The sequence below is a fragment of the Mustela erminea genome, chromosome 9, assembly GCF_009829155.1.
Source record: "Mustela erminea isolate mMusErm1 chromosome 9, mMusErm1.Pri, whole genome shotgun sequence".
NCBI classification, from domain to species: Eukaryota; Metazoa; Chordata; class Mammalia; order Carnivora; family Mustelidae; genus Mustela; species Mustela erminea.
Window position 1 is genome coordinate 24,381,306 of NC_045622.1, and position 27,345 is coordinate 24,408,650.

A 27,345-nucleotide genomic window follows, 5' to 3' on the forward strand; every position below is an offset into this window, starting at 1 on the left:
CTATGCACTCACCACAATATTCTCAACTCACAGGAAAACAACAATCTGAAAAGTGAGAAAACTCTAAAACGGAGTAAGTGCGTAAAGCATCACACAAAATTAAAATTTCTTCACAAAAATAAAAACAAGGCTGCATCAGGAGTAAATTCTCAAGTAGATACTTGTCAGCGATAAGTGAAAGGAAAGTGGCAAGGAAAGCCACTGGCTAATGGTGAATCAATTAAATCATGTTTGACTGTAGCAAAGAAATCCACAGAAAACAAACTGATTTAAGCCTAATAGTCTTTCAGTAAGTACAGGCTTGAATACGCTTGAGGGCATTGAGAGCAAAATTAAGAGTCAATATGAAAATGAGGCAAAATGATTTCAAGTGGTTTCCCTTAACTCTTGATGAGTCAACAAACGTAACCAATACTGTGAAGCTACTAAGGAGTCAATGCGACTTTAAAGTGGCTGAAGAATTAGCCCCATGTGCAGTCTGCCTAGGACAACTACAGCTGACAATGTTCTGAAATAAATTCAACAAACATTCATTCAGTGCAAGTGGAATCTACTAAGATACTTCATGCCAATTTTGGTAAAAAAATATGGGTGAAACGGAAAAAGTTCAGTTGGACCTGTTTTCGATCTCTGTTAACAAATGCTAAATGGTTTTTATAATTAAGTTTTTGCTGCATATTTGATGCTATTTCTCACTGAATCTAACCTAAAATTGCAAAGCAAAACATAGCTTATGAGAAACACTGATCAATGTTAGAATCACAATCACGAGCTGTCATACATATTTTCCAACATACCAAACACTAAAACAAGAAGAGAGATCTCCATTACCACAAAAATTTGCAGTGAACATATTTTCTGAACTCAAACTACAGTTCCAGCAAGGTTTTTCGGAAAATGTCCACACTGCAAAATCCATTTAACTTTGCAATGGAGCAGCTTCAACCTCATCTTTAATGGGATGTTTGTAATATTATGTTATATTAAAAGGTCAATATCAAGAGAAGAATCTAATAGAATTCTATAAATGCTTCCCAAGAGAAAAATATGCTCAATTAAAATCACATGCTGATGAACTGGTTGGGATACGCATTTGGCAATTCCTGAGTGAAAAGGCATTTTCAAAAATCAAATATGTAAAAACTCATTACAGATCATCAGTGACATGAATATTTGCATTCAAATTTTGGTGGTAAGAAACATTAACTTTACTACGATTTAGTAAAATGTTATTCTTCACAAAAGGAATTTCACCATTCTTATTAAAGACCCAAACCACAAAAAGTTGTAACAGATTAAATGTGTATCTCAAACCATCATGTATAAAACTACACTGAATAGGATTTTTCTACCCAATCCTCAATAAAAAGTGCTTTTCCAAAAAAAAAAAAAAAAAGTGCTTTTCCAGCATTTCAGTAAATGTAACTCCATTCTTCAGGTTGATTAAGCCAAAAAATGTAGTCACCTTTAACATCTCTTTAGCTCACTCTCTAACATCCCACTAATCCGCAAAAACAGTAGGTTTTATCTGCAGAACTCTCTCTAGAATCTAACCATTTTTCACCTTATCTACCATTCCAGTTCAAGCTACTGTTACTGTTCACCTATAATAATAACCTTCTAACTGGTCTTATTTCTTCTTTTGCCTCCCTTTTTAGCCTATTCACAGAAATCAGAGACTTCCTTTAAAATTTTAAGACAGATCATGTCACTTTTCAGCCAAAAAATCCTTCAATGGTTTCCCATCTCACTCAGCAAAGAAACCAAAGTCTTTATAAAGTACCACAGGAAACTACATGATCTGCTCTCTATCCACCCAAACCACTCTCTGGCCTCATCTCCTTCTACTTTCCCCTGGCTTGTTCAATTTCAGCCACATGTCCTATTTGCGTTTCTTCCAGCTTACTTTTTATTCCTATGCGATAACTTGTCCTTCCAATGCCTAAAATGATGCTTCCAGATAAGCACACTCACTCCCTCACATCCTTCTGCTCAAATTTTACCTTCTCCCAGAGGCCTTCTGTGGCCTCTATTATAAAGCTACCAACCGGGCGCCTGGGTGGCTCAGTGGGTTAAGCCGCTGCCTTCGGCTCAGGTCATGATCTCAGGGTCCTGGGATCGAGTCCCACATCGGGCTCTCTGCTCAGCAGGGAGCCTGCTTCCTCCTCTCTCTCTGCCTGCGTCTCTGCCTACTTGTGATCTCTCTCTGTCAAATAAATAAATAAAATCTTTATAAAAAAAAAAAATAAAAAAAAAAAAATAAAGCTACCAACCATCCTTTCCCACATTATCCTACCACTCTGTAACTCCACTACTCTGCATAAATTTCTACAATAGCACCTACCATCATTTGACATACTATATACTTAATTATTTCCGTCTCCTCTTAAACCATTAAAATATAAGCTGCATGAAGGCAGGAAGCTGGTGTGTTTTGCTCAGGGCTCTGCACACATTGCTTAGAAGAGATTATTTGCTCAATAGCTACTTTCTGAATAAAATAAGAAAGCAACACTAAAAAAGTTCATAAGGATTCATCAGTTCCTTCTCCTTATAGAAGTAAACTATATACACATATATATGCATAAAACTGATTTACCATCGTGCTAAGTGTTTCTTCCCAATCAGGCCGCTCTCGAGGGTGAACATTTCTATGTAGTTCTGGGACAAAATCATCCTCTTCAGAATGTACCGAAGACTTCATCTTCCTAGAGATAAAAACATGAGAGACTATGGTAAGAAGTCCCAACTGTATGAAAACCTTCCAGTAATTATAATTCAAAAAATAGAAAATTATGTCAGATTTGAAGTTTAATTAACAGCTTTAGTGGTTAGTACTGATTCCCCATTTGTACTCTGGCCTTCAGGTATCTTTCCTAATGTACCTAATACCCGCTTTTATTCCAAAAGATAAATGTAAAGTTAATAATTTTGTAATTCTCATGGTCTGTGGTAATTATTATGTAAGACTGATTTTATCTGTTTAACCCAGTAGGAACCTAGAAAAGATTTGCAACAGCCACCAATATTAATGGAACTGTGCTAAGCATTAGTAAAATTCCAGGATTAATAAAATTCTAGGAATATAGCACTGTATTGATTAGTAAAATTCTAGGAATATAGCCTAAGAAATTCCAGGAATATACACTCTCAAGAACAACAATGAAGGCTAAGCAAAACATATGAAACAACTTTTCTAAAGGCACAGGAAAGCAATCAATACAAGTAGGAGCTCTGGGGCTCCATTCTCTGAGAGCTTACAAAGCAAATTCCACATTTAAATATTACTTTTGTATAAGAGATTTTCTAAATCAATAATGAAAATAAGGCCCAAGCATAATATTGTAGGCTTACTGGACTAAGCTGGCAGAGGTTGTACGCTGCAGTTGCCAAAGCAGATGGGGCTTCAGTGTGACAAATGACCCCTAAAAAGACGTGTAGAGAAAGAACCCATAAATCTACATGGAAATTCCCCTGAAACCATTAATTAATACCAGAGCCTACAAGTATGCAGGACAAGATGCTGAGAAACCTATCCAAAAACAGCTGATAGGCAACTAAAGAGCCAACAGGACATTTCTGCAGCCCAGTCATGCTGTAGAGATGGAGGCTGGCAAGCAAGCACTGTCAAGATGGAGGAGCATTGAAAAAAGAAAAGAAACCCTGGGCTCCTGAGACACCAGAAAAGCCATGCCTTAGGAGTAAGGACAAACTAGCAATATATGAACTCTAATAAATCCAAAAACCAAGACTTTATAGCATTAGAAATGCCAGTTAAAAAATAACAATAATAATAACTCTCTTCAGAGGAAAATAACATTCTACAGACCCTCTGCAAATATTTTACCCAATCTAGTATCCAATAAACATTACAAGGCATGCTTTAAAAAAATTAAAAATAAATTTTAATTAACATAAGCAAATCAGCAAAAATTGGAGAAAAAGTCAAAACAGAGACTCACATTTGTTTCAGACTTTAAAATTATCAGAAAGGGACTTTAAAATGCTTATGATGGAGTTCTGCCTTCTGCTTATGATGTAGTGAAAGCTGTAAAAAGCACTGCATCCAGCCAAACAAGACAAAAGGAAAGATAACCTAAGAAATCATAACTTTTCTCGGATATATCAGAAAACTGAGGCAACCAGCTAGTCTGAACACTAAAGACAGGACTCTCCACGATGAGCTGGTTCGCAAGCAATTATTGCTTAGAGCAAAGCAGGAAAGAAGACAGAAGCTAGTAAGAAGAAATCAGTTAAATTCTCACCAAGTTTTATCAAGTTTTAAATCAAAACTAAAAACATTTATGATTATTAAGTTCAATAACATTTTTTAAAACTAGATGAAAAGATTAAGAATTTTAAGAGACAATTGGAATCTGCAAAACAATCAAATGCCCATCCTGAAAGTGAAAAATGCAGCATCTGAAATTAAGAAGTCACTGGATGGGTTTAACAGAACAACTGATATGGCTAAAGAGAGAATTAGTGAACTAGAAGACAGCTCAGTAGAAAATATCCACCCTGGCGCAGACAAATAAAAAAGAGAAATACACAAAACAACACAAAACATGAGACTTGACTAAGAAGGTCTCAAATATGTCTAAATTAGAAAATCAGAGACAAGGGAGATGATGAAAAAGAAAACAAGACAACAGCAATATTTGAAAAATAATGGCTAAAATGTTTTCAAAACTTTCAGAAGTCATCAAGTAGAGATTCAAAAAGTCCAATGTCCATTAAGCAGGATAAAAAAAAACTCAGCATATATTACAACTTATTAAAATACACCAAATTTACTTAAAAAACAAAGTCTACTTGAAATTCTTAAAAGCAGCCAGAGAATAAAAGACAGGTTGACTTCAAAGACACAACGATAACAATGTAGGAGGACATTTCAATGGAAATGAAAAGACAATGGAGTAAACCTTCAGCATAGTAAGAGGAAAAAATAGTGCCAAACTAAAATCCTCTAACATCATTCATTAAGTCATCCATTAAAAAGGCAGGGAAAATGGGGTGCCTGGGTGGCTCAGTTGGTTAAGTGTCTAACTCTTTGTATCAGCTCAGGTCTTGATCTCAGGGTCAGGAGTTCAGGCTCCACATAGTGGGCATGGAGTACACTTAATTAAAAAAAAAAAAGTAGGGGAAATAAGTTATTTTCAACAAAAGCTGAAAAAATTTATCATCAAGAAACCTACAATAAAAGAAATAGTAGAGTTCTTCTGACTGAAGGAAACTGAGCCTTCAGTCAGAAAACTACAGAAATTTATGAAAAGCACAAGGAAAAAGTGAGAAAGTATAAGTAAATAATGGTTTACAAACTGACACAGAAATAAAAACAGTATCCTATAAGTTTTATAATAGACATAAAAAAGCACAAAGGATAGGAGAGACATATGCAGTCAATTAATACAGAAATTCTCAATTGGGTAGGAGATGAAATAAGCACTATTTTAGAAATGAATATGGTTTGATCTTCACAGTAACTATTAGAATAATAGTAAATAAATGTATAACTAAAAACCTAAAAACAGAAAATCTTTCAGAATAAAGCATATTTGATTAACCCAGAAGAAAGCAGAGAAAGGAAGAATAAAGGTACAAAGAATGAATAAGACGAATTAAAAAATAAGTATGAAGGTGGCAGAATTCAATTCAAACACATTATTAATAATTATTAAAGTGACCAGACTAGTTAACAAGCATGTGGAGCAACTGGAACCTGCATTTATAGCTGGTAGGAATTGAAATTGTGCAGCCACTATAGAAAAAGTTTGGCAGTTTCTCAAAATATTAAATAGAAAATACCATATAATTCAGCAATTCCATTTCTAGATATTTAACAAAGAAAAATAAAAACATAGGTCCACCATGAATTTATACATGAATATTCATACCAGTATTCTTTATAATATACAAAAAGTAGAAACAACCAAAATGGTAATTACCTTAAGAATGGACAAACAAAATGTACCAATCTATATAATAAAATATTATTCAACCATAAAAACAAAAAGAATGAAATCCTGATTCATGCTACCATGAGAATGAACAGTTAAAACATGCTAAATGAAAGAAGTCAGACACAAAAGACCGTATGTTTTATTATTGCATATATATAAAATGTCCAAAAATAATAAAATTCACAGAAGACAAAAGTATACCTGGTGGCTGCCATGGGCTGGGAAGAGGAAGACATGGAAAATTATCACAAGCATACCTCATTTCATTTCTCTTCATTCTATGACACTTAACAGATACTGCATTTTTTTAAAAATTGAAGGTTTGTGGCAACCCTGTGTCAAGGTAAGGTATCAGCACCATTTTTCCAACAGCATTTGTTCACTTCATGTCTCTGTTACGTTTGAGTAATTCTAGTAGTTCAAACTTTTTCATGGCTATTGTATTTGTTATGGTGATCTGTGATCTATTATCTCCGATTTTATCATAATAATTGTTCTGGGATGCCACCAACTATGGCTACACAAGATGCCAAACCTAATAAATGCATTTTTCTGATCCCTCCACCAACGGGCCATTGTGTTCTGACTGCTCCACCAACCAGCCATTCCCCCCATCTCTCTCCCTCTCTTCATACCTCCCTATTCCAAGACAAAACAATATAGAAATTAGGCCAATTAATAACTCTAAGATAGCCTCTAAGTGTTCAAGTGAAAAGGAGAGTCAAATGTCTCTCACTTTATTTATTTGTTTGTTTGTTTATTTTAGAAAAGGAGAGTGAGAGGGAAAGGCAGAGGGCAAGGGAGAGAGAGAATCTTATAGCAGGCTCCACACCCAGCACAGAACCCAATGCGGGGCTTGATCTCACGACCCTGAAATCATGAACTGAGCCAAAATCAAGAGTCAAATACTTAAGCGACTGAGCCACCCAAGCAGCCCCTCTTTTCCCCAAATGTCTCTCACTTTATATCAACAGCTAGAACTTATTAAGTTTTGTAGAGAAATTTTGTCAAAAGCCAGGATAAGCCAAAAGCTAGGTCTTGTATGCCAAACAGCCAAGTTATGAATGCAAAGGAAAAATTCTTGCATTTCCTACTCAAATGAACACATGGATGATTAAAAAAGCAAAACAGCCTTATCACTCATATGGAGAAAAATTTAGTGGTCTGGATAGAAGATCAAACCACCCACAACATTCCCTTAAAACCAAAGCCTAATCCAGAGCAAGGCCCTAACTCTCTTCCATTCTGTGAAGGCTGAGAGAGAGGAGGAAGCTACAGAAGAGTCTGAAACTAGCAGAAGTTAATTCATGAAGTTTAAGGAAAGAAGCCAGCCATCTCCATAACAGTGCAAAATGAAGGAGCAAGTGCTAATGCAGAAGCTGTAGCAACTTACCCAGTAGGTTTACCGAGGATAATTAGTGATAGTGGACACACTAAACAACAGATTTTCAATACAGACAAAACAGCCTTAAATTGGAAGAAGATGCCATCCAGAACTTTCATAGCTAGAGAAGACAGGTCAATGCTTGGCTTCAAAGCTTTAAAGGACAGACTGGCTCTCTTGTTAGGAGCTAATGCAGCTGGTGACTTTAAGTTGAAGCCAGTACTCATTTACCATTCTGAAAATGCTAAGACCCTTAAGAATTATACTAAATCTACTCTGCCTGTGCTCTGTAAATGTAATTAAAAAAAAAAAAAGCCTGGGTAACAGCACATCTGTTTACAACATGGTTTACTGAATATTCTAAGCCCCATGTTGAGACATACTGTTCAGATTCTTTTCAAAACATTACTGCTCACTGACAATGCATCTAGTCATGCAAGAGGTATGACGGAGATGTACAATGAGATTATTGTTGTTTTCATTCCTGTCAATACAACATCCATTCTGCAGCCCTCGGATTAAGGAGTTATTTTTTTTTTTATTTATTTGACAGACAGAGATCCAAGTAGGCAGAGAGGCAGGCAGAGAGAGAGGAGGAAGCAGGCTCCCCACTGAGCAAAGAACCCGATGCGGGGCTCAATCCCAGGACCCTGAGATCATGACCCGAGCTGAACGCAGAGGCATTAACCCACTGAGCCACCCAGGAGCCCCAAGGTGGGCTTATCAAGTCTTATTGTTTAAAAAATACATTTCATAAGGCTCTAGCTGCCATAGAAAGTTAATTACTTCATTATGGGCAAAAAAACCTGAAAATCTTCTGGAAAGGATTCAACATTCTAGATGCCATTAAGAACGTTCATTTGATTCACTGGAAGAAGTCAAAATATCAACATAACAGGAGACTGGAAAAAGTTTTTTCTAACCCTCATAAATGACTCTGAGGGACTGAAGACTTGAAGTAACTAACTACAGGTGTGATGGAAAGAAAAGAAAACTAGAATCAGAACTAAACCTAAAGATGGGACTGAACTGCTGCAATCTCGTGATAAAACTTGAACAGGTAAGGAGTTGCTTTTACAGAGGAGCAAAGAAAGTGCTTTCTTGGGTGCCTGGTGGCTCAATGGGTTAAGCCTCTGCCTTCGACTCAGGTCATGAACTCAGGGTCCTAGGATTGAGCCCCACATCGGGCTCTCTGCTCAGCAGGGAGCCTGCTTCCCCCTCTCTCTCTCTGCCTGCCTCTCTGCCTACTTGTGATCTCGCTTTATCAAATAAATAAATAAAATCTTAAAAAAAAAAAAAAAAAGAAAGAAAGAAAGAAAGAAAGCAAGCAAGCGGTTTCTTGAGATAGGATCTACTCCTGATGAAGATTCTGTTAACATTGTTGAAATGACAACAGAAGACTTTGATTATCCCATAAACTTAGTTGACAAGGCAGCAGCAGGACTTGAGAGGACCAACTCCAGTGGTGAAAGAAGTTCTACTGTGGTTAAAATGCTATCAAACACCATCACATGCAACAGAGAAATCATTCATAAAAGGAAAACTGAATCGCTGAAGCCAAGTTCCATGTTGTCTTTTGTCAAAAAAGTTGCTACAGCCACCTCAACCTTTAGCAACTACCACCCTGATCAGCCGGCTGCCACTGAGGCAAGACACTCCATCAGCAAAAAGATTACAACTTGCTGAAAGTTCAAATGATGAGTAGCATTATTTAGCAATAAAATATTTGTTAACTAAGGTATGTATTTTTTTTAGAGATAATGCTATTGCTCACCTAATAAACTACAATATAGTTTAAACATAAACTTTACATGCACTAGAAAACAAAGAAATTCATTTGATTCACTTTAGTGTGATACTCACTTTATTGTGGTGGTCTGGAACCAAACCCATAATGTCTCTGAGGTATGTCTGAACTAATAAGTAAGAGATTTCTTTCTGAAATATTCAATAATTAGATAATGATAATGGTTGTGCAACTTCGTGAATATACTAAAGCCACTTAACTGTATACTTTAAGAGAGTGAATCTTACAGATGCAAATTATATCTTAATAAAAAATTAAATGGACTAAAAATTCTAATTAAAATACTCAAAGGGGTACATTTCATGGTAAAAATGTTAAGAAAACAGGGCATATGGGTGGCTCAGTCGGTTAAGCCTCTGCCTTCAGCTCAGGTCATGGTCCCAGGCTCCTGGGATCAAGCCCCATCAAGTAGGGGCTCCCTGCTCAGCAGTGAGTCTGCTTCTCCCTCTCCATCGAACCTTCCCTCCCCCTGCTTATGCTCGCTCTCTCTCTTAAATGAATAAAAAATCTTTTTTAAAAAAGTGTTAAGCATGATATAATAAACAAAAGCAAAACCTGAAAGAACTAAAAAGAAAATAAATAAATCCACAATTACAGTTGCAGATTTTAACAGATATCTCTCAGTGACCAATAGAATAAGACAAAAAAAATGTCCTAAGTATATAGATCTGAACAACCTACCTTTTCGACCTGAACTAGAACATTGAACCTAACAACTGCAGAATATAAGTCCTTTTCAACAGCATATTAAACATTTACCAAAAGACCATAATCTAGGCAATGAAGCAGGTCTCAAAAAATATAAGGAATTTAAATCATGAACGAAGTGTTTTGTGACCAGCACAGAACTGTACTAAAAATCAATTACTGGAGAATAACTAGAAATTCTCCCAAATGTATGGAAATTACAAAACACAATTCTGAGTAATTCATGAATTGAATACATGAAATCACAGTGAAAATGAGAACATATTTTTATCTGAATGGTAATAAAAATACAACAGATAAAAACGTGTAAGACACAACTAAAACAGCAAATTTCAGACCTCTAAGTGTACATTACTGAAAATAAGGCAAGTTGAAAGCAAATGTTCTAAGTCTCTATTGCAAAAAGCTAGAAAAAGAATAGCAAATTATTCCAAGAAAGTAGAAAGAAGAAAAAAAGTGTTTAAGTAAAAAATCAGTGAAATAGAAAGCCGACTCTTTGAAAGATTAATAAAATAGATAACACCAAGAAGTTTCATCAAGGAAAAAACAGAACACAGAATATAAACAATGAAAGGAGAATTACAACTAGAAAGCCTACAGACAAAAAGATTCTGAGGACAATTATATAAACAACTTTATTCCATATAGGTGTGAATTTCCATTGAAATGGGGAAATTTCCTTAAGAACACAGTTTACCAAAACTGAAACAAGAAACCAAATAATTGTGAAAAGGCCTATAGCTATTAACGAAGCTGAATCTGTGAGAAAACTCCAGACCCAAATGTATTCATTGGTGAGTTATTTCCAACATTCAAGGAATAAAGTATAGCGATATTATATTCCTCCAGAGTATAAAAACAAAAGGAAGATCCCTTTTCAACCTGTTCCATGAAGTTAGGATAGTCTTCATAACAAAAGGGGACAAAGACATTAATAGAAAAGAAAACTGTAGGTCAGTATTATTAACATAGCTGCAGAAATTCTAAACAAAGTAGTAACAAATCAAACCCACTGGTTTACAAAAAGGATATATAATACCATTTCCAAGTAAGTTTTAGTCCAAAATGCAAACTGTTTTATCATTCTAAAATCAACTGCTATAACTGACCATATGATTAAAATAAAGGAATAAAAACACTGTCATTTTAATAGGTAAAATTTAATACCTATTCATAATTTTTCTAGATATAGATAGATACATGAACATTATTAAAACACACACACAAATAACATCATAGTTAATGGTGAATACTGATGCTCTCCTTATGATAGGCATGGTTAATAAGGTCATAAACAAGAGAAGAATGTCTTCTATACAACATTACACTGATGTCTTAGTTTTTTTTTTAAAGAGGGGAGTCTGGGTGGCTCAGTGGTTAAGTGGCTGCCTCCGGCTCAGGTCATGGTCCCAGGGTCCTGGGATCAAGCCCACATGGAGGCTCCCTGCTCAGCGGGAAGCCTGTTTCTCCTCTCCACTTCCCCTGCTTATGTTCCCTCTCTCCTGTGTCTCTCTCTGCCAAATAAATAAATAAAATCTTTAAAAAATAAAAATAAAAATAAGTACAAGAGAAAGAAAAAGAAATAAAAGGTAAAAAAATTAGAAGGGAAGGCTCCTGGGTGGCTCAGTCAGTTAAGCATTGAACTCGATGTTGCCCAGGTCTCGATCTCACAGTCTTGAGTTTAAGCCCTGCTTTGGGCTCCATGCTGGGCATGAAGCCTAACTTAGGAAGGGGAGGGGAGGAGAGAAAGGGAAGGAAGGAAAGGAAGGAAAGGGAAGTAAGAAAGAAAGAAAGAAAGAAGGGAAAAAATAGAATTCTCATCGTTTAAAGATGACACAATGTGTTCAGCAGTTAGAATAAGATAATTCAGCAAAATCACAGCAAAGAAGGTCAAATGCAAAAATCAAATGATTTATACATACTGTTATTATACATTTAATGGGGGGGAAGCGAAATACAATAGATAAGTAATTTACACTATTCTCCACGTAAAACTACACAGAAATGAAAAAGAATCATTGCTGCCATCTGCAAGAAATGGATGAATCCCATAAGTGTTGAGAAGCAGAAGCCAGACAAAAGTATATGTTAATCTTAATAAATAAGTGTATCAAATCATCATTTTGACCATCTTAAGCAATACTATATGACAATTATAGTTGGGGAGGAAAGAGTACATATTGTATAATTTTATTTACATGAAGTTCAAGAACAGGCAAAACAAATCCACTGTAACAAAAGTCAGAATAATGGTTACCTCTGGGACAGGTATTGACTGGGAGGGGCAAGGGTTTTGTGGCATACTAACATTAATTTATATCTTGTTTTGGGCTGTGTTTACATGGATATATACATTTATATAAATTCTTCAAGCTATATACTCATGATTTATGCATTTTATTATATGTAAGTTATACCTTAATAAAAGTGTAAAATAAAAAGTCTGTTGGTAAATATTACACATTTTTAAAAGATTAAAATTATGTTTATATTGTATGTATTTTGTGTCATAGAACACTTAATCAACTCCATACAAACTTAATATCTATTTATTTAATTGATCCTTTTTTTCCATGCTTTTTAAACTATGGGCAAATTTTACCCTTAACATGATTAATTACAGTTTCAAATCTAACAGAAAAGACAGAGTGTTAAGATTACCAACCATAAAACCCAAAGAATCCCATACTTTATTTACAAATTTTCTGTAAAACATCAGATTTGAACCTGCATATTTTCAAGCAAAAGGAAAAAGGAGGAAAAAAAAAAAACTTTCCTCAAATTATGGGAACCAGCCTCACCATCCCACTCATTCAAAAATTATTTAAATCTCTGACACACACTTTATCTCTGTATGAATCTTGTTCACAGCTTGTGAAAAATTGTACTTGACAGTGTTAAATTCCACAGAGAAGTCCAAGTGACACATTGCCTGAGAAGCGTTTCCTAAGATACTGCTTACACTTGGGCATATCTTTTCTTGATCCCTGAAGTAAAACTCCAGGGAAAATAGAATTTTATCTTTTTCCTTTTATTCCCTTAATCTTTGTTTGCATTTATTGCTGGTTCTTTGCTAAGTTTGGTTCTGGCTCTGTGACACTTCATGGCCAGGAAGTTGTTCCCCAATGGTACAGGAAATGATTAGAAAGTCATTTTATGGTCTGAGCATGTGGTGGTATTTGACAAATAAGAGACAGGCATCTATATACTCTATCACAGACAAGAGAGAACTGAGTTCATGACTCAATTTATATCTGTCTGTTTGTGAAAGAATAGGACTCAGTTCCACCGCAGAGAAGAGCTCTTTCCATGGGTATCAAGTTTGATATTCTATTTATTTTACCCATGGCTGAAGTGTAAAACTGAAGATGCAAGGTGTTAGTTATGTCTGCAACTAATAGTCATTAACTGTCATCATAAGGAGTAATATATCTTCCTACCTTCAGAGGATTTAATAAATTAGATTATATAGCTGCTTAAAATATAGCATATTTTATATTTATCCTGGTTGGTTTATATACACTATTAAATGCTTATATAAACTCAGTATTCCCAGAATTCCCAGAAAATAAAGAAACTGATCTTGTAACACTAATGGAGTCAGCTGTTTTGGTGGTGAAAACAGAACAGAGGTTTGCTGAAGCCAGTGGAATTGAGTTGTAGTCACTTCCAGCTGAAAATGGCAGATATACTATAATTCTTAATAGGTATTATAATTTTATCAGACAGAAGTCCTGCCCAATTCCTAGCCATTAAGCTCCTCGCCTTATATATTCTTCCAGATTCTTTATGAATATATCTATTCATATGTAATCTTTTCATGTCTTAAGAATATATCCATAACAAATCTGAAAGCAATGTGTAAATATGGTCTTTGTGCAAAAAATGGAAGAACAGTTTTATTCCTCCATTACCAGCCCACTTTTTACTGAAAAGTATATTTACACACCAATATTTTCTAATATTTCCATAGTATTCTGATTTCCATAGGAGTATATAAAGAGTTTCTTTGCTGTTTTCACAACTGTATGATATCCCACTGTGTAGATATATTCCATAATTTAACCAGTACCCTACCAATAGATTCTTGAATTATTTCCAATTGTTTAGTATTACAAGCAATGCTACAGTAAGTTTATAAACATGTTGTTTCTACACATGTGCATGTATATCTGAAGGACAAATTCTCAGTGATGAAAAATATCCTTTTGATATATTAGCCCATGTTTCTATTGAGACAGTCTTTTCTTACCTATTTTTAGTTCTTTATATATTAAAGAGATTAGTTCTTCAACTGTAATATGAGTTCTTAGTATTTTTCCCAGGTTGTCATTTTTCCTTGCTTATTTTTTGTAATACACGTTTTATATTTCATGTAGTTAAATTTTGTAACTCTTTCCTTTATGGGTTTTGCATCTTAAATTATAGTTCTAAAAGCCTTCCCTGGCCCCAAATTTTTTTTTAATTTTCCCATGTGTTCTTTTAAAATTTTTATGATTTCATTTAATACACTTGTATCTTTGATCATTTTGGAATTTATCCTTGCTAAGAGGCAGAACTTCAATATTTTTTTCCTACTGATGTGTATGCAGTTTCCCGCAAAGGACTTAATGAAGAGCACACATTGTCCCTATTCATTTTTGAGAAGCCATCTTTATCATATCTAAGTCTTCCTATGTGTTTGAGTGTATTTTTCGGCTTTCCATTACATCCCATTATGCTTTCTTTTCAGGTACCAGCACCACAAGGTTTTAATTATAAAGACTTTATATTACAGTATCTGGTTGCATTAGCCCTTGCTTCTTTTCATCTTCCCAAAGTTTCTTGGTAAAGTTATTTAACCAAGATCAACCTATTGATGAGTTTGTCTAGGTTTTTTAAAAGCATTCTTATTATACATGAATTTATAACAAACTGACATCTTGGGGCGTGTGGGTGGCTCAGTGGGTTAAAACCTCTGTCTTCAGCTTGGACCACGGTCCCAGGGTCCTGGGATTGAGCCCCACACTGGGCTCTCTGCTCGGCAGGAAGCTTGCTTTCCCCTCTCTCTCTCTCTCTGCCTGCCTCTCTGCCTGCTTATGATCTCTCTGTGAAATAAATAAATAAATAAATAAATTCTTTAAAAAAAAAAAAAAGAAAAATAACATCTTGATGATACCGACTATTCCCAGCTATGAACAAGGTGTATCTTTTCATTTCTCCCAAACTTCTTTTATGTCCTTCAGTAATGCTTTATATTTTCTTCAAATACACCTTAGTTTCTCACTAAGTTTATTTCTGGGTATTTTATTTTTGTTCTTAAAATTGGCACCTTTTCGCATCTTCTAACTAGTTACTATCTGATAACGCTATTTTTAGCGCTGTTCTGCAGGTAGGAAAATGCATTAACACATCTCAGTCACTCCAGATTTGGCAGACTGTTTTCTCCTGGAAGTTTCCACTTTATATCCTGCAGAAGACACTGAAACATGCCATTCACGTCTCTAGAGACCCACTAGACTGGATAACAGACACCAAGATTCAGCCTCACTGAATGCTCTCTTCAGAGGTTTCCTCTCAAAAGCCATGGAAAAAAGTACCAGGAGACTTCCAATTCAAGACTGCACATATGTTAAGAAACTAACCTCTACGTCTCTGAAAAGTCTCTGAGAGCTAAATAAAAAGAAATAAATCCTTAACAGAATGATATGGGTGGAATCAGCAGGCCAGAGATCTTGATAATCTTTTGGAAGACAAAAATCAAGTGGGCTCCTACTGACTGGTAAACCAGAGAAAAACAGGCTGAAGGAGGTTACACTCCCACTTCTCCCCACAACAAAAGAGGTATCTGCCCCCAAGGGATTAATAAAAACTGTAAAATTACTCTGTAAAGAAATTAAACCATCAATTAGGACGACTAGGGCTCCTAATGTGGGTGTCTGCACCCACAAGAAGCTCTACGCATCGTGAGACTACTAAAGAAAACAGCTGAAGGAGGCAAGGAAGGGCCGAAATCTAGCTTAGAAGTTAAAAGCATAAATTCTGTTCAGTCAGAACAAACAGCACATGTACACCGAATGAATAAAGTCACAGAGCTAAAGAACACAACAGCATAAATGTATTATTTACATATGCCAGTGTATATGCTGTATCTATACACGAAAAACAACACTTAAAAATTATTTCCCTACTCAGACTGAATTTGGAAGATTGAATATTTTTTTTTAGTGGCCCAAAGAACAAGAAATACATCAAACCAAAAAATAAAAATGTAAAGAGAAATATACATTGAGTAAAGGACAGATTAAGCAGACTTCATATGCAAGAAATAGGTTCCACAAGAAGACAATTACTGAAAACAGAGGAGAGGCAACAATTAAATAAATAATAGGTAACAAAAAATCTGTCTCAACATGAAGGCCTGAATCTGAGGAATGAAAGTCACTGAGCTCTAAGCCGAAGAACTGATGATAAAACACATGTAGGGGCGCCTGGGTGGCTCAGTGGGTTAAGCCTCTGCCTTCGGCTCAGGTCATGATCTCAGAGTCCTGGGATCGAGTCCCGCATGGGGCTCTCTCTGTTCGGCAGGGAGCCTGCTTCCTCCTCTCTCTCTGCCTGCCTCTCTCCGTAATTGTGATCTTTCTCTCTGTCAGATAAATTAATAAAATCTTTGAGGCGCCTGGGTGGCTCAGTGGGTTAAAGCCTCTGCCTTCAGCTCAGGTCATGATCCCAGGGTCCTGGATCAAGCCCCGCATCCAGCTCTCTGCTCAGCGGGGAGCCTGCTTCCATTCCACTCTCTCTGCCTGCTTCTCTGCCTACTTGTGATCCCTACCTGTCAAATAAATAAATAAAATCTTAAAAAAAAATTTTTTTAATTCAATTATTTAGATTTTAAAAAAATAATTCACCCATTTTTTTTAACACATGTAAACTGAGCATAGAAAGAAACTGTTAGAGGCATTCAGAGAGAAAGTATGAGTTACCTATGAAAGAAAAGATGGGTAAATGGCATGAGCATATGCAAGAAGTCAGAGTATGTGGCTCACAGAACTTATGTCAACAAAGTACTCAAGAAAATATCCACCAGGAAACAAATGAGCCAGAAGAGACACATGAAGATGGAAGATGATAAGAAGGAAATAACAGTAGGCACTAAGCAATGATACATTTAATTAGATCTGAATAAATGACAAAAAAAAAAATTAAAACACCTTAGCAAACAACTAGGGTTTCTGGTAGCATAAAATATTGGTAAATTTAAGAGTATCCAAAGGGACTGAAGGCAAGAAGATGGAAAAGTATTCTGCCAATCTTGTGTTAAAAGGTGGGGAGGTAGAGAAGAAAAGAGAACCATGGTAGGAAAAAGCAGCACACCTAAGTGGAAGAAATTTTTTGATTTTCAAACAATAAAGAAAATACAGATCACAATATAAGCATGGAAAGGGAAGCTGATCATTAATGGTAAGTAAAAGTATATCAGATCTTCTAAAATTAAATATCTAGAAAGGTTTTGCTTGTTCTGATTTTAATCTTGCTAGGCTGTCACTTAATTTTTCTTTTTAAGGGAACTGACTATATTACATTTATAAACAGAGTTCTATACATTTCAGAGATTTTCATTTACTAAGTTGAAACGTGCAAATGACTGCTTAAGGGAGTTTTAATGTTTAAGTTAAATATAAAGGTTAACGAAAAATTGGTTTTTAGGTGCTTAAATAAATAACCTGATGGCCAGAACTTTCATATAGTTGTATATAGTTTCTCTACTCTAGGGCCCTTCTTAAACATCAAAAAACTCATACAGATAAATATAAGAAAGGTTCACCTTGGATTCCATCCCAAAGAATTTAATTACTGAAATACCAAGAAAGCCTTGTACCAGCATGCCTCATAGTTAAGACAAGATTTATTTCACAGATTATAAAGACAGCCTAAAGGCTAAACTCCACTACCACATAAAATTTTCTGAGATTAAGTGATGTTCACATCAGACTTCGCAGATCACAAAATAAATTTATTATCCTTATGACATTGGTAAGAGTATGTTTGGTAAAAATTATATTTTATGTTGTAAGAATATATTAAGGGCTAATTTATAATCTAGATCATAAATACAGTGTTACAGAATATCATTTTTTATATATACACATCTTTTTTCACATCATATACAACAGATTATTAAAATGCCTATGAAAAGCCATAGACCATAAAATAGACCTGGGTTGGGATACTGGTAATATATGTCTTTGGTTAATTGTTAATGCTACCTCTCCATCCTTCCAGGCTCATAAAAACTGACTGGGATGGTGGAGGGGCACCTGGGTGGCTCAGTCGGTTAAGCATCCGACTCTTGATCTCAGCTCAGGTCTTGATCTCAGGATCGTGAGTTCAAGCTCTGTGTTGGACTCCACATTGGGTGTGAAGAGCCTACTTAAAAAAAAAAAAAAATTTGCTGACTGGGGATCCCAAAATCAATAATTTCTGAAGACAACAAAAGAAGAGTCACGGTATTAAAAGCTGGGAATTGTGAAATAGCTTTGTGGGCTTCCAGAGAAATTTAGCCAATCAAAATAAATCATTCTAGATCTAAAAGAAAAGCAAGAATCTAGAAGAAATATAATATCATATTCCAAGCCATTGTTACCTATTTGGACTGCTGCAGTATGTTCTAACTCACAGTATCATTTCATATAAGGCAGAAAATTAATAAAGCAACCAACTAACCAATCAAGTACATGAACTATTATTAGTTTTATGATGCTATAAACCAATAGCGACATTAAAAGAATTTAAAATATGTTCACCAAATCATCTAGTTTAACTGAAGTTGGAAGTTTCCCACGTAAAATCACATTATTATGGAGATGCAAGCAGAGATCTGATTGAGGTATCTGGGCATCTACAGACTGATTCTAGAAGTACATAGTTCTGTGGGGCACCTGAGTGGCTCAGTTCACTGAGCAAGAGACTCTTAGCTTTGTCTCAGGTCATGATCGCCAGGTTGTGGGATGAAGCCCATGTGTTCATTGTAGACTCTGCTTGGAATTCTCCCTCTCTCCCTCTCCCTCTGCCCCTCCCTCTGCTCATGCTCTAAATTAATTAATTAATTAATTAAAATAAAAGTACACAGTTCTAAAGATGTGGTTCAATTTTTCACTGTATCATCTGGGTTTTGAACTACATGTCACACTTGCCAGTCTATGTATGTGTCAATAATACTAGAAAAGATTCAAGCAGATTATATGATAAACATTTCTAACCTTAAATGCCAAAGAACCAGAACCTTTCATGACCATGAGTTAGTAATAATTGCTAGGTGTGCTGGAGGTCGAATCTCTGAAAGGTCACATTTACTGTATGCATTAGTTCACTTCTGTGTTCATCGTATACACATCGCCATCTCAAAATCCCTTCATAAGAAGAAATTTCAGAACTAAGATGTCAGCTTTAAAGTCTCTTAAAAGTTATTACTTACCAGAGAATAACATTTAGCAGCTAAATATTTCACTAAAGTCGTTCACTTTCAAATTCAATTACACCTGGTTTCAAAATTTTGCTCTACCATATGCTTACAATGTTGGTCTATGTGTGACTTTCTAAGTGACAATTTCTTCATCTGGAAAATGGGAAAAATATTATCTACTCTATAGGACTAATAAGTGACATAGTGTATATAACATATATTTGCTTAATACACTGCATACAACAACTCCAAAGTTAAATTTTTTATTTTTAAAACTTTTTTTAAGATTTTATTTATTTATTCATGAGAGAGAGGCAGAGGGAGAAGCAGGATCCCCAAGGAGCAGGGAGCCTGATGAGGAACTTGAAACCAGAACCCTGGGATCATGACCTAAGCCAAAGACAGCCGCTTAACTGACTGAGCCACCCAGGTGCCCTTTTAAAATAATTAAAACATCTCTGATTTTCTTTTTCTGCCTCATATTCCTCCTACTTAGTTACAGAAGGGCTCTTTTCATGATCCTTAAGGACTATTCTATTCTAAGGACTACGACAATCTCTAAATGTTCTAATCAAAGAACTATTTTAACAGTGATAATGGTAGGTAGTAATTTCACTCTACAAATCAGAAATCAGAAAATGAGAGATTTGTGACTCAGTGGTAGACAAGTTTGAACTATTGCTATGAAGGAAATTGGGCAATGTTCCACAATACTAGAATGTTAGAAAAAGTATACTTTCTTCCAACCAAGTCTAAAAATAAACTCCATTCCAAAACCTACTGGACAAATATGAATGCCCCTCTGTGAGTGCTTCCTCCTAAAGCAGATGATAGCTGGAAACTCCACAAACCTACACCACAGGTATGGTCTGACTTTATCAGTCATGATGTCTCAAATGACACAGTGCTATTTTTCTAAGAATCAATTTAAAACCTAGATTAGAAACCACTGAGAGATAAAGAACAGTACACAATCCTTTGCCCTAGTGGGGTGTGCGTGTGTAAATGAAATTAACTAGAATATAAAGAATGACAGTTTGATTTAACATGTATTAGCACAGATTTTTAAAAGAAATACATGAAGACTTTTCTGTATATTTTCTTTATTACTAAATTGCTTTTACTAAAATAATTTTCATACATAACACTGAGTCTACTATTTGGTTCTCTGAAGGTTACAGCAACAACTCCTACCATCCAACCCTTCACCTTCAACACCCACACGCGCATTTTTTCTGTTAGGCATTTTAACTGGAACGCTGCTGTGAATGTGGCAAAGCACTGTGCGGCTGCATTTCCTCAGGTCTTACAGGTGAGAAACACTACATGACATGGGCCTTACCCAGATCTCTTCTTGCACTTTCAAATAATTTAAAATCAAACCTCAAAGATGTATTTGGTCTGGGAGAGCCTTGATGATATTCAGATATGAAAGATCACTATAAAAAGGACCAATGCCCTATGGTGTGTCATGGTTTCCTAAAACAGTGCAAGCAATAGAGTTCAGTTTCTCAGGATGAAAATGCTATCACAGAGTCTTGAGGAAAAGAAAGCTCAATCTTGCACAGATTTTTTTTTTTTTTTAATTTAAGTCAGAAGAAAATCCAGACAGGCTCCTGCTGCCTAACAAGTAAATCAAGGATGACAGTACCAAATCTATTGCAACAACAAAGTCTAGGTTGTCTCTTCCTTTGACTAATATCCCAAAATAACTTTTATAATTTTAACACCAAGTCAAACAGGTTTAATACCAACAAAATATATACTTTATTTTTCCTAACTGCCCATGAGACACTGACCATATTATAAAGAATATATGCAACATCAGCATATCTTGGGAGAGCAGCTTACTCAAATAAGAAAGGCCAAATAAAATTATGGGAAGAATGAGAAAGTTTATACAAAAAAAAAAAAAAAAGAATTTCATATGTTAATAGTACATTTTCAGACTTTGTACTAAACTCTTCTACAAATTTAAAACATTCTTATTCATTTTAACCATGGAGTGGCAAATTTAATGTGGGTTACCAAGACTTCCTTATATTCAATCCTTTCTGCCATTTATCCTAGACTTTATTTTTTTATTTTATTTTTTTTAGATTTTACTTACTTATTTTGGAGAGAGAGAGGGTACAAGGGAGCACAAGCGGGGGGAGAAACAGAGGAAGAATGAGAGAGAGAGACTCTCAAGTAGACTCCGCACTGAGCACTGAGCCTGCCTCAATCCCAGGACCCTGAGATCATGACCTAAACTGAAATTAAGAGATAGGAGCTCAACCGACTGAGCAACTCAGGCATCCTTACCCTAGACTTTAAAAACCAAATCTGTGGATAAAGATATTAACTTGAGAGAGACTCTTTTTGAACTTTAAACGTAAAGATAAGATCTGATGTAAATAATGGTATGTTCACCTACCCAAGTACTCACAGGTAAAATTATATAATAGATGTTTAATTGCTCATGTGGGTGTCAATGATAATATGTAGAACAAACTTCTTCAAGAGATGATTTAATAACTCTAAAAGAATGAATCTGCTAACCCGTTTGAAAAAAAAAAAAAAAGTCTCCTAAAATTTGTAACAGAATTAATAAACCAATGGCACTGTTTCCACAAGCAGGGTAAGACCTCTTTCTTCACTAGTACTATCACACTTTGAGATCTGCTTAATCAGGAGGCATTCCCTAAAAACTTCAGTTATGAAGTTACAAGTAGAAATTCAAAGCCAAGAAAGATTCCCAAGAGGGGAAGGAGAGTGAGATATAAGGTCAGAGATAAGAACAGGGATCAAAGCCATGAAATAATTAATTTGTACTTATAGTCCAAACGTTTCATACACATGAATAAGACAACAAAAGCATCCATGCATGTAGGGGCATATATACACAAACATTGAAAAAAAAAGAAAAGGAAAAAGGAAGAAAGACGTACTACATTCAAATTCAGATCAAATCTATTAGGTACAAATCAGACACAGGAAGGAGTGGTAGATAGTTCATTCATTATGAGTCTCTACTTGAAATTCCTGAAACGCTACTACAAAACCTGTCTAACACCTTCTCTTCCTGGTGTTCTAACAAGTCATTTAAAATGCATTTTATAAGCTCAGGGCATGTTGTGGAATGAAGAGTGCTATGTACAACTAGAAACCTGTTCTTTTCAGCTCCAAACCTTCCCCCCAGAGAAAAGACAATCTTACCAGAAAAGAGATTTAAAATAGAGAAGATCGGAAAGGAGTGCCGTGGTAGAGGGAGTGGACAGAGAAACAAAGGTGAGAAGGGAGAGCTGTGAATTCCATAATTACCTGAAGCTGTCTTCCCTCTCTCCCTCTTCACTGCCAGGCATCTCGGTTAAAACTTCAGAATCCAACCAAAAGACACTATCATCTCCTGAAATGCTACTCTCACTTTCAGTCTCCATCTTGTAGTCAAAAAATTTAAACCTCAAGGCATGGAATAAAGACCACCACCAACGTTCAAGGTGTTCAGCTCTGTTTATGTGTGGCTGATACACAGCAATATGTGATCATGCCGGGCCACAGTCTATTACGTGCTATTTTAATTACAGTTGGGGTAAAGACAGGAAATCACACATAGCACACTCACTGCCTCTGACTGCTCTACACCTGGGACACCCAGGCCCCTCCCACTGCCTCAGGCTCTGTGACCTACATAATCAAACTCAGAACCCAAATCAAGGTGATTTTTCACTAATTATTGATTTAATAACAATTTTTCTCTACACAAGTCTCCAGTTACTAAGTTAAAAACACATGTTCAAAGTGCAGGATTTTCTTATTTTGCTATTTCAGAATTCAGAAAGGTAAACAGAAAACTGGAAAGACTAACGCTATCTGTAAAAGTCTCCTGGGCCAACCACAACGAGAGGGAAGCACAGTTACAGACCTCACAGTTGAGGAGGATCACAATTCAGAGCGAAGAAAAGCATGCTGCAGGGACCTGCCCGACTTCATGCCTTCTAATACTACACCCATCTTTCCTTCCCCGCAGTAATAACTGCCAGAGACACCTTGCTCAGGTATCCAAAATGCGACCTAACAGCCACCAGGCTTGTCTGTGACCTTTTAAAGATAGATAAGTACGTACATACATACATACGTATGTATCCACTCTAAGGTTAATGGCCTGGAAGATTACATTAAACAAAAGCATGCAACATTTTTACACATCATTTAAACTGCAGACGTCCATGGTAGCCATAAAATGACCTGCTGGGAAATGAGTGAAAAGTATAGCATCTGTAACACGGGCAATGACACAGCTGTTCCTCAGGAAACAGCCACGTTGGTACCAACCCCTGACATGTCAGCTACTCATCTTTTCGCCCAGTAATTTCCCTTCTAGGAAACCACTTTATTTTCACAGGTAGAAATAAGGAATGAACAGAAATATTCAGGGCAGTAAGATTTATAACAGCAAAAACCACCTAACTTGCTCATTTAACAGAAAACTGGATAATCGAATTATGGACTCTCCACAGAATGGAAGGCTGTACAGATGGGGGAACGAGAAACACAAGGCAGCCCTACTGGTCATGACAGGACACAAAACCTAAGGCACATTATTAAGGCAAAGAAGAAAGAGGTAAAGGTGTACCATAGGATATATGAAATGCTACCATTCCCATTTGCAAAGAGGAGGAAGGAGAAACACACAGGACTACGTGTGCAGAATATACACAGGACAGCACCCGTGACAGCTGCCATCTCCAAGGGCAAAACGTAGCGAGAAGACGACCACAGATGACCGCGAGGGAGACAGGTTTTCACTGTATCATGCACACACCACCCTCGCAAAATAATAACTAATTTTAACGTAGTCTTTTATATTCCCCTAGCAAAGAATCAGATTTTTAAGTGCTATTTTAAGTATTTAGGTCTTTTTTTCCTCCTAAACAAATCTAACCCCTTTAATGTGTTTCATGAATCCTATGTACCTTTCCTTTTTATTTTTTTGCTCCTTCATTACTGTCATTGATTGCCTCACCTCCTCAACTCCTTTCAAACATGAAAACGTGAACTGTAAGCAGAACTTTTTTTTTTTTTTTAAAGATTTTATTTATTTATTTGTAAGAGACAGAGGGAGAGAGAGCAAGCGAGCACAGGCAGACAAAGAGGCAGGCAGAGGCAGAGGGAGAAGCAGGCTCCCTGCCGAGCAAGGAGCCCGATGTGGGACTCGATCCCAGGACCCTGGGATCATGACCTGAGCCGAAGGCAGCTGCTTAACCAACTGAGCCACCCAGGCATCCCTGTAAGCAGAACTTTTACAGAGACTCCTGAGGACAGTCTGACCAACACAGCTCACTCAGGAAATCGCCTTTTCTAGTCCTGGGGCCACTGCAGAACTGTCCTCCCCAGACACCCCTGCTGCAGTGACAGCCTTTGATCCCGCCAATCTGACCAGTGCACCAAGACCTTCCACAGGTCTCACAGTTTTGACTCTATCAGTTCAAAACAGTTTTTAACTTCAAAATCAACATGTTCTGTTCCCTTCTTCAGTGCTAACTAAGGCAGTGAACAGCAGGCAGCATGTCTTAAGGCACACAGTGGAGTCAATCACAGGGGCTACCAAAAACTGAGAAGACTCCATATTCCTGAAGACCACAACTGCTTTAACTCCTTTTTCCCCCGGTTGGCTTAAAACCTGACCAGGCTTCACTTCTCCAACAAACTTTTGTGGGGCACAAGTCTCTGATCTAAACCACAGAAGCCATCATGGAGAGTTTAGAATCAAATGAGTCTTCATCATCTACTGACCAAGAGGTAAGGAAGAAAAGGGATAGGGAAGTTCCTAAGTCCACCACAGCAAGAGGAAGAGGAATTTTCACAACAGTTTAAGAATTAGATGCATTTTTTTCAAGAGAAATATTTTTAAAGTGGCTTACTTTCCTAGTAGCAGTAGTAATAATAACAGCAAACATACACTGAGTACTTAATTGCCAAACATTGTGGGCCTTACAAACTTAATTATAATTTATTATGTAATTCTCATACATAGGAGCTATTATAATCCTCATATTAAAGGTAAAGAAATTGAAGTTAGCATAATGATTTGTCCAGGGTTATTCACTTTGTAAAGTTTGTAATTAAAGTACTTTTTAAAAATCTACCTAAAATCTAACCACCATGTAAAATAATATTTCTGTGAGGAAAATATGTGGCTTTCAATATGATCTACATTTAGCTCACCAGACTGACCCGCTCTCATGTTGTAATTCTGTTGTATACTGACGACCTGTGTTCACTTCTACACAGCACCCTCCACACATCTGGGTGGACTACAAAGAAAGGGTGCACACAGGGATCACGAAACAAAGCAGCAGCAGAGCAGCAAGAGAACTGAGGTCCTGATACTCCCATTTCAGTGCTCCTTTTCCCACACTTTAAATTAGAATTCTTTTTATCCATTCTGTTCAAAACATAGCAAAGGCTCAATAAATATCTCCTGAACTGGGCACCAACCTTTGGTCACAGAATGCGTCACAACTGTGACTCTAAATAGATACAGATACACCAGGGCGCCTGGGTGGCTCATTGGGTTAAGCATCTGCCTTCAGTTCAGGTCATGATCTCAGGGTCCTGGGATTGGGCCCCACATCAGGCTCTCTGCTCAGCAGGAGCCTGCTTCTCCCTCTCCCTCCTGCTCCCCCTGCTTGTACTCTCCTCTGTCAAATAAATAAAATCTTTAAAAAAAAAAAAAAAAGAATACCTTTAAATACAGATATACCAAACAGACTCTTCAGAAAATTATGTATTCTCAATGTGAGGAGCATATGTCTAGGTGTAATTTATATTTTATATATATATATATATAAAAGTATGATATTTAGCTCTTTTGAAGAGTTATTCTGAGTTAGATCTCTTTGAATATATATTTCTAAAGAGGCAAATCTGCCTCTTTAGAGTATTAGTATTAATTATATTAATACTATTAGTATTAATACTATATATTATATATATTATATTAACACTATTAGTATTAATACTATTAATACTATTAGTATTAATATATAAATAATTACATTAGAAAGAAAAGTTAAACACAATTCCTCCTCCAATATTTTCAATAACTAAAGATTTTCTTCCAACATAAAAAGCACCATATATAATATATAAATGTTACCCATCATTAATCATTATTATACTATGTTTTTATTCTCAATTCCAGATTACTTGTACCTTTAAATTGTTTTTCTAACTGGGGTGCCTGGGTGACTCAGTCAGTTGAGCAGCCGACTCCTGATTTCAGCTCAGCTCGTTTTCAGGGTCATGGGATCAAGCCCAGAGTTGGGCTCCCTGCTCAGAGTGGAATCTGTCTGAGATCCTCTCTCTCCCTTTCCCACTGCTCCTCCCCCCATTTGTGCACACTCTCTAAATAAATAAAACTTTTAAAAATTTTGAATTGTTTTTCTAACCAGCAGTAGATTGTTTGTAGGATTCTTACACTGCAATGACTAACTTCAAGAGAATAACTATTTTCTTTTTTACTACAGAATACTCCTGGGTTCTGGATCATCACACACAGACATCTGCTTCAGTTTACCAATATATCTAAAGAACAAACAATTATGCATACTTTATTTCATTAAAATTTATCTAAGTATAATAAATGTATTTGTTTCCTGATAAACTGTTTCATTAAAATATCTAAGATATACAATTAACTTAACATGATCCTCTATGTCACTTAAAACACCAAAAGAAAAAGTCTATTTGACTAGAAAATGGAATGTATCATGTTAGAGCAGATCTGCCTCTTTAGAAATATATATTCAAAGAGATCTAACTCAGAATAACTCTTCAAAAGAGCTAAATAAAATTTCAAAAAATTGAATATCTTAATAATGTATCTCCCCTATTGCAACAATATATGCATTTTAAAAAATATGTTGTATTTCAGGGCACCTGGGTGGCTCAGTGGGTTAAGCCTATGCCTTCAGCCCAGGTCACAATCTCAGGGTCCTGAGATCGAGCCCCACATCAGGCTCTCTGCTCAGCTTCCCCCCTCTCTCTGCCTGTCTCT

The 27,345-nt window shown here is 36.1% G+C and overlaps 1 protein-coding gene across 5 annotated transcripts in view; it reads right to left on the bottom strand.

The window, feature by feature from the left end:
- ARHGAP32 (Rho GTPase activating protein 32) overlaps positions 1–27,345 on the bottom strand; it is a 296,673-nt gene that overhangs the window by 186,251 nt on the left and 83,077 nt on the right. For 2 of the 5 annotated variants that reach the window (XM_032356447.1, XM_032356448.1), the window contains exons 1-2: positions 22,608–22,723; positions 2,600–2,708 (exon numbers count right to left, since the gene is read on the bottom strand). In XM_032356447.1, the coding sequence (XP_032212338.1) occupies positions 2,600–2,708; positions 22,608–22,723 (225 nt within the window). Of the gene's footprint in view, positions 1–2,599; positions 2,709–3,354; positions 3,494–22,607; positions 22,724–27,345 lie in introns of those variants that run through there. The other 3 variants (XM_032356450.1, XM_032356451.1, XM_032356449.1) reach the window with 2 other exon arrangements.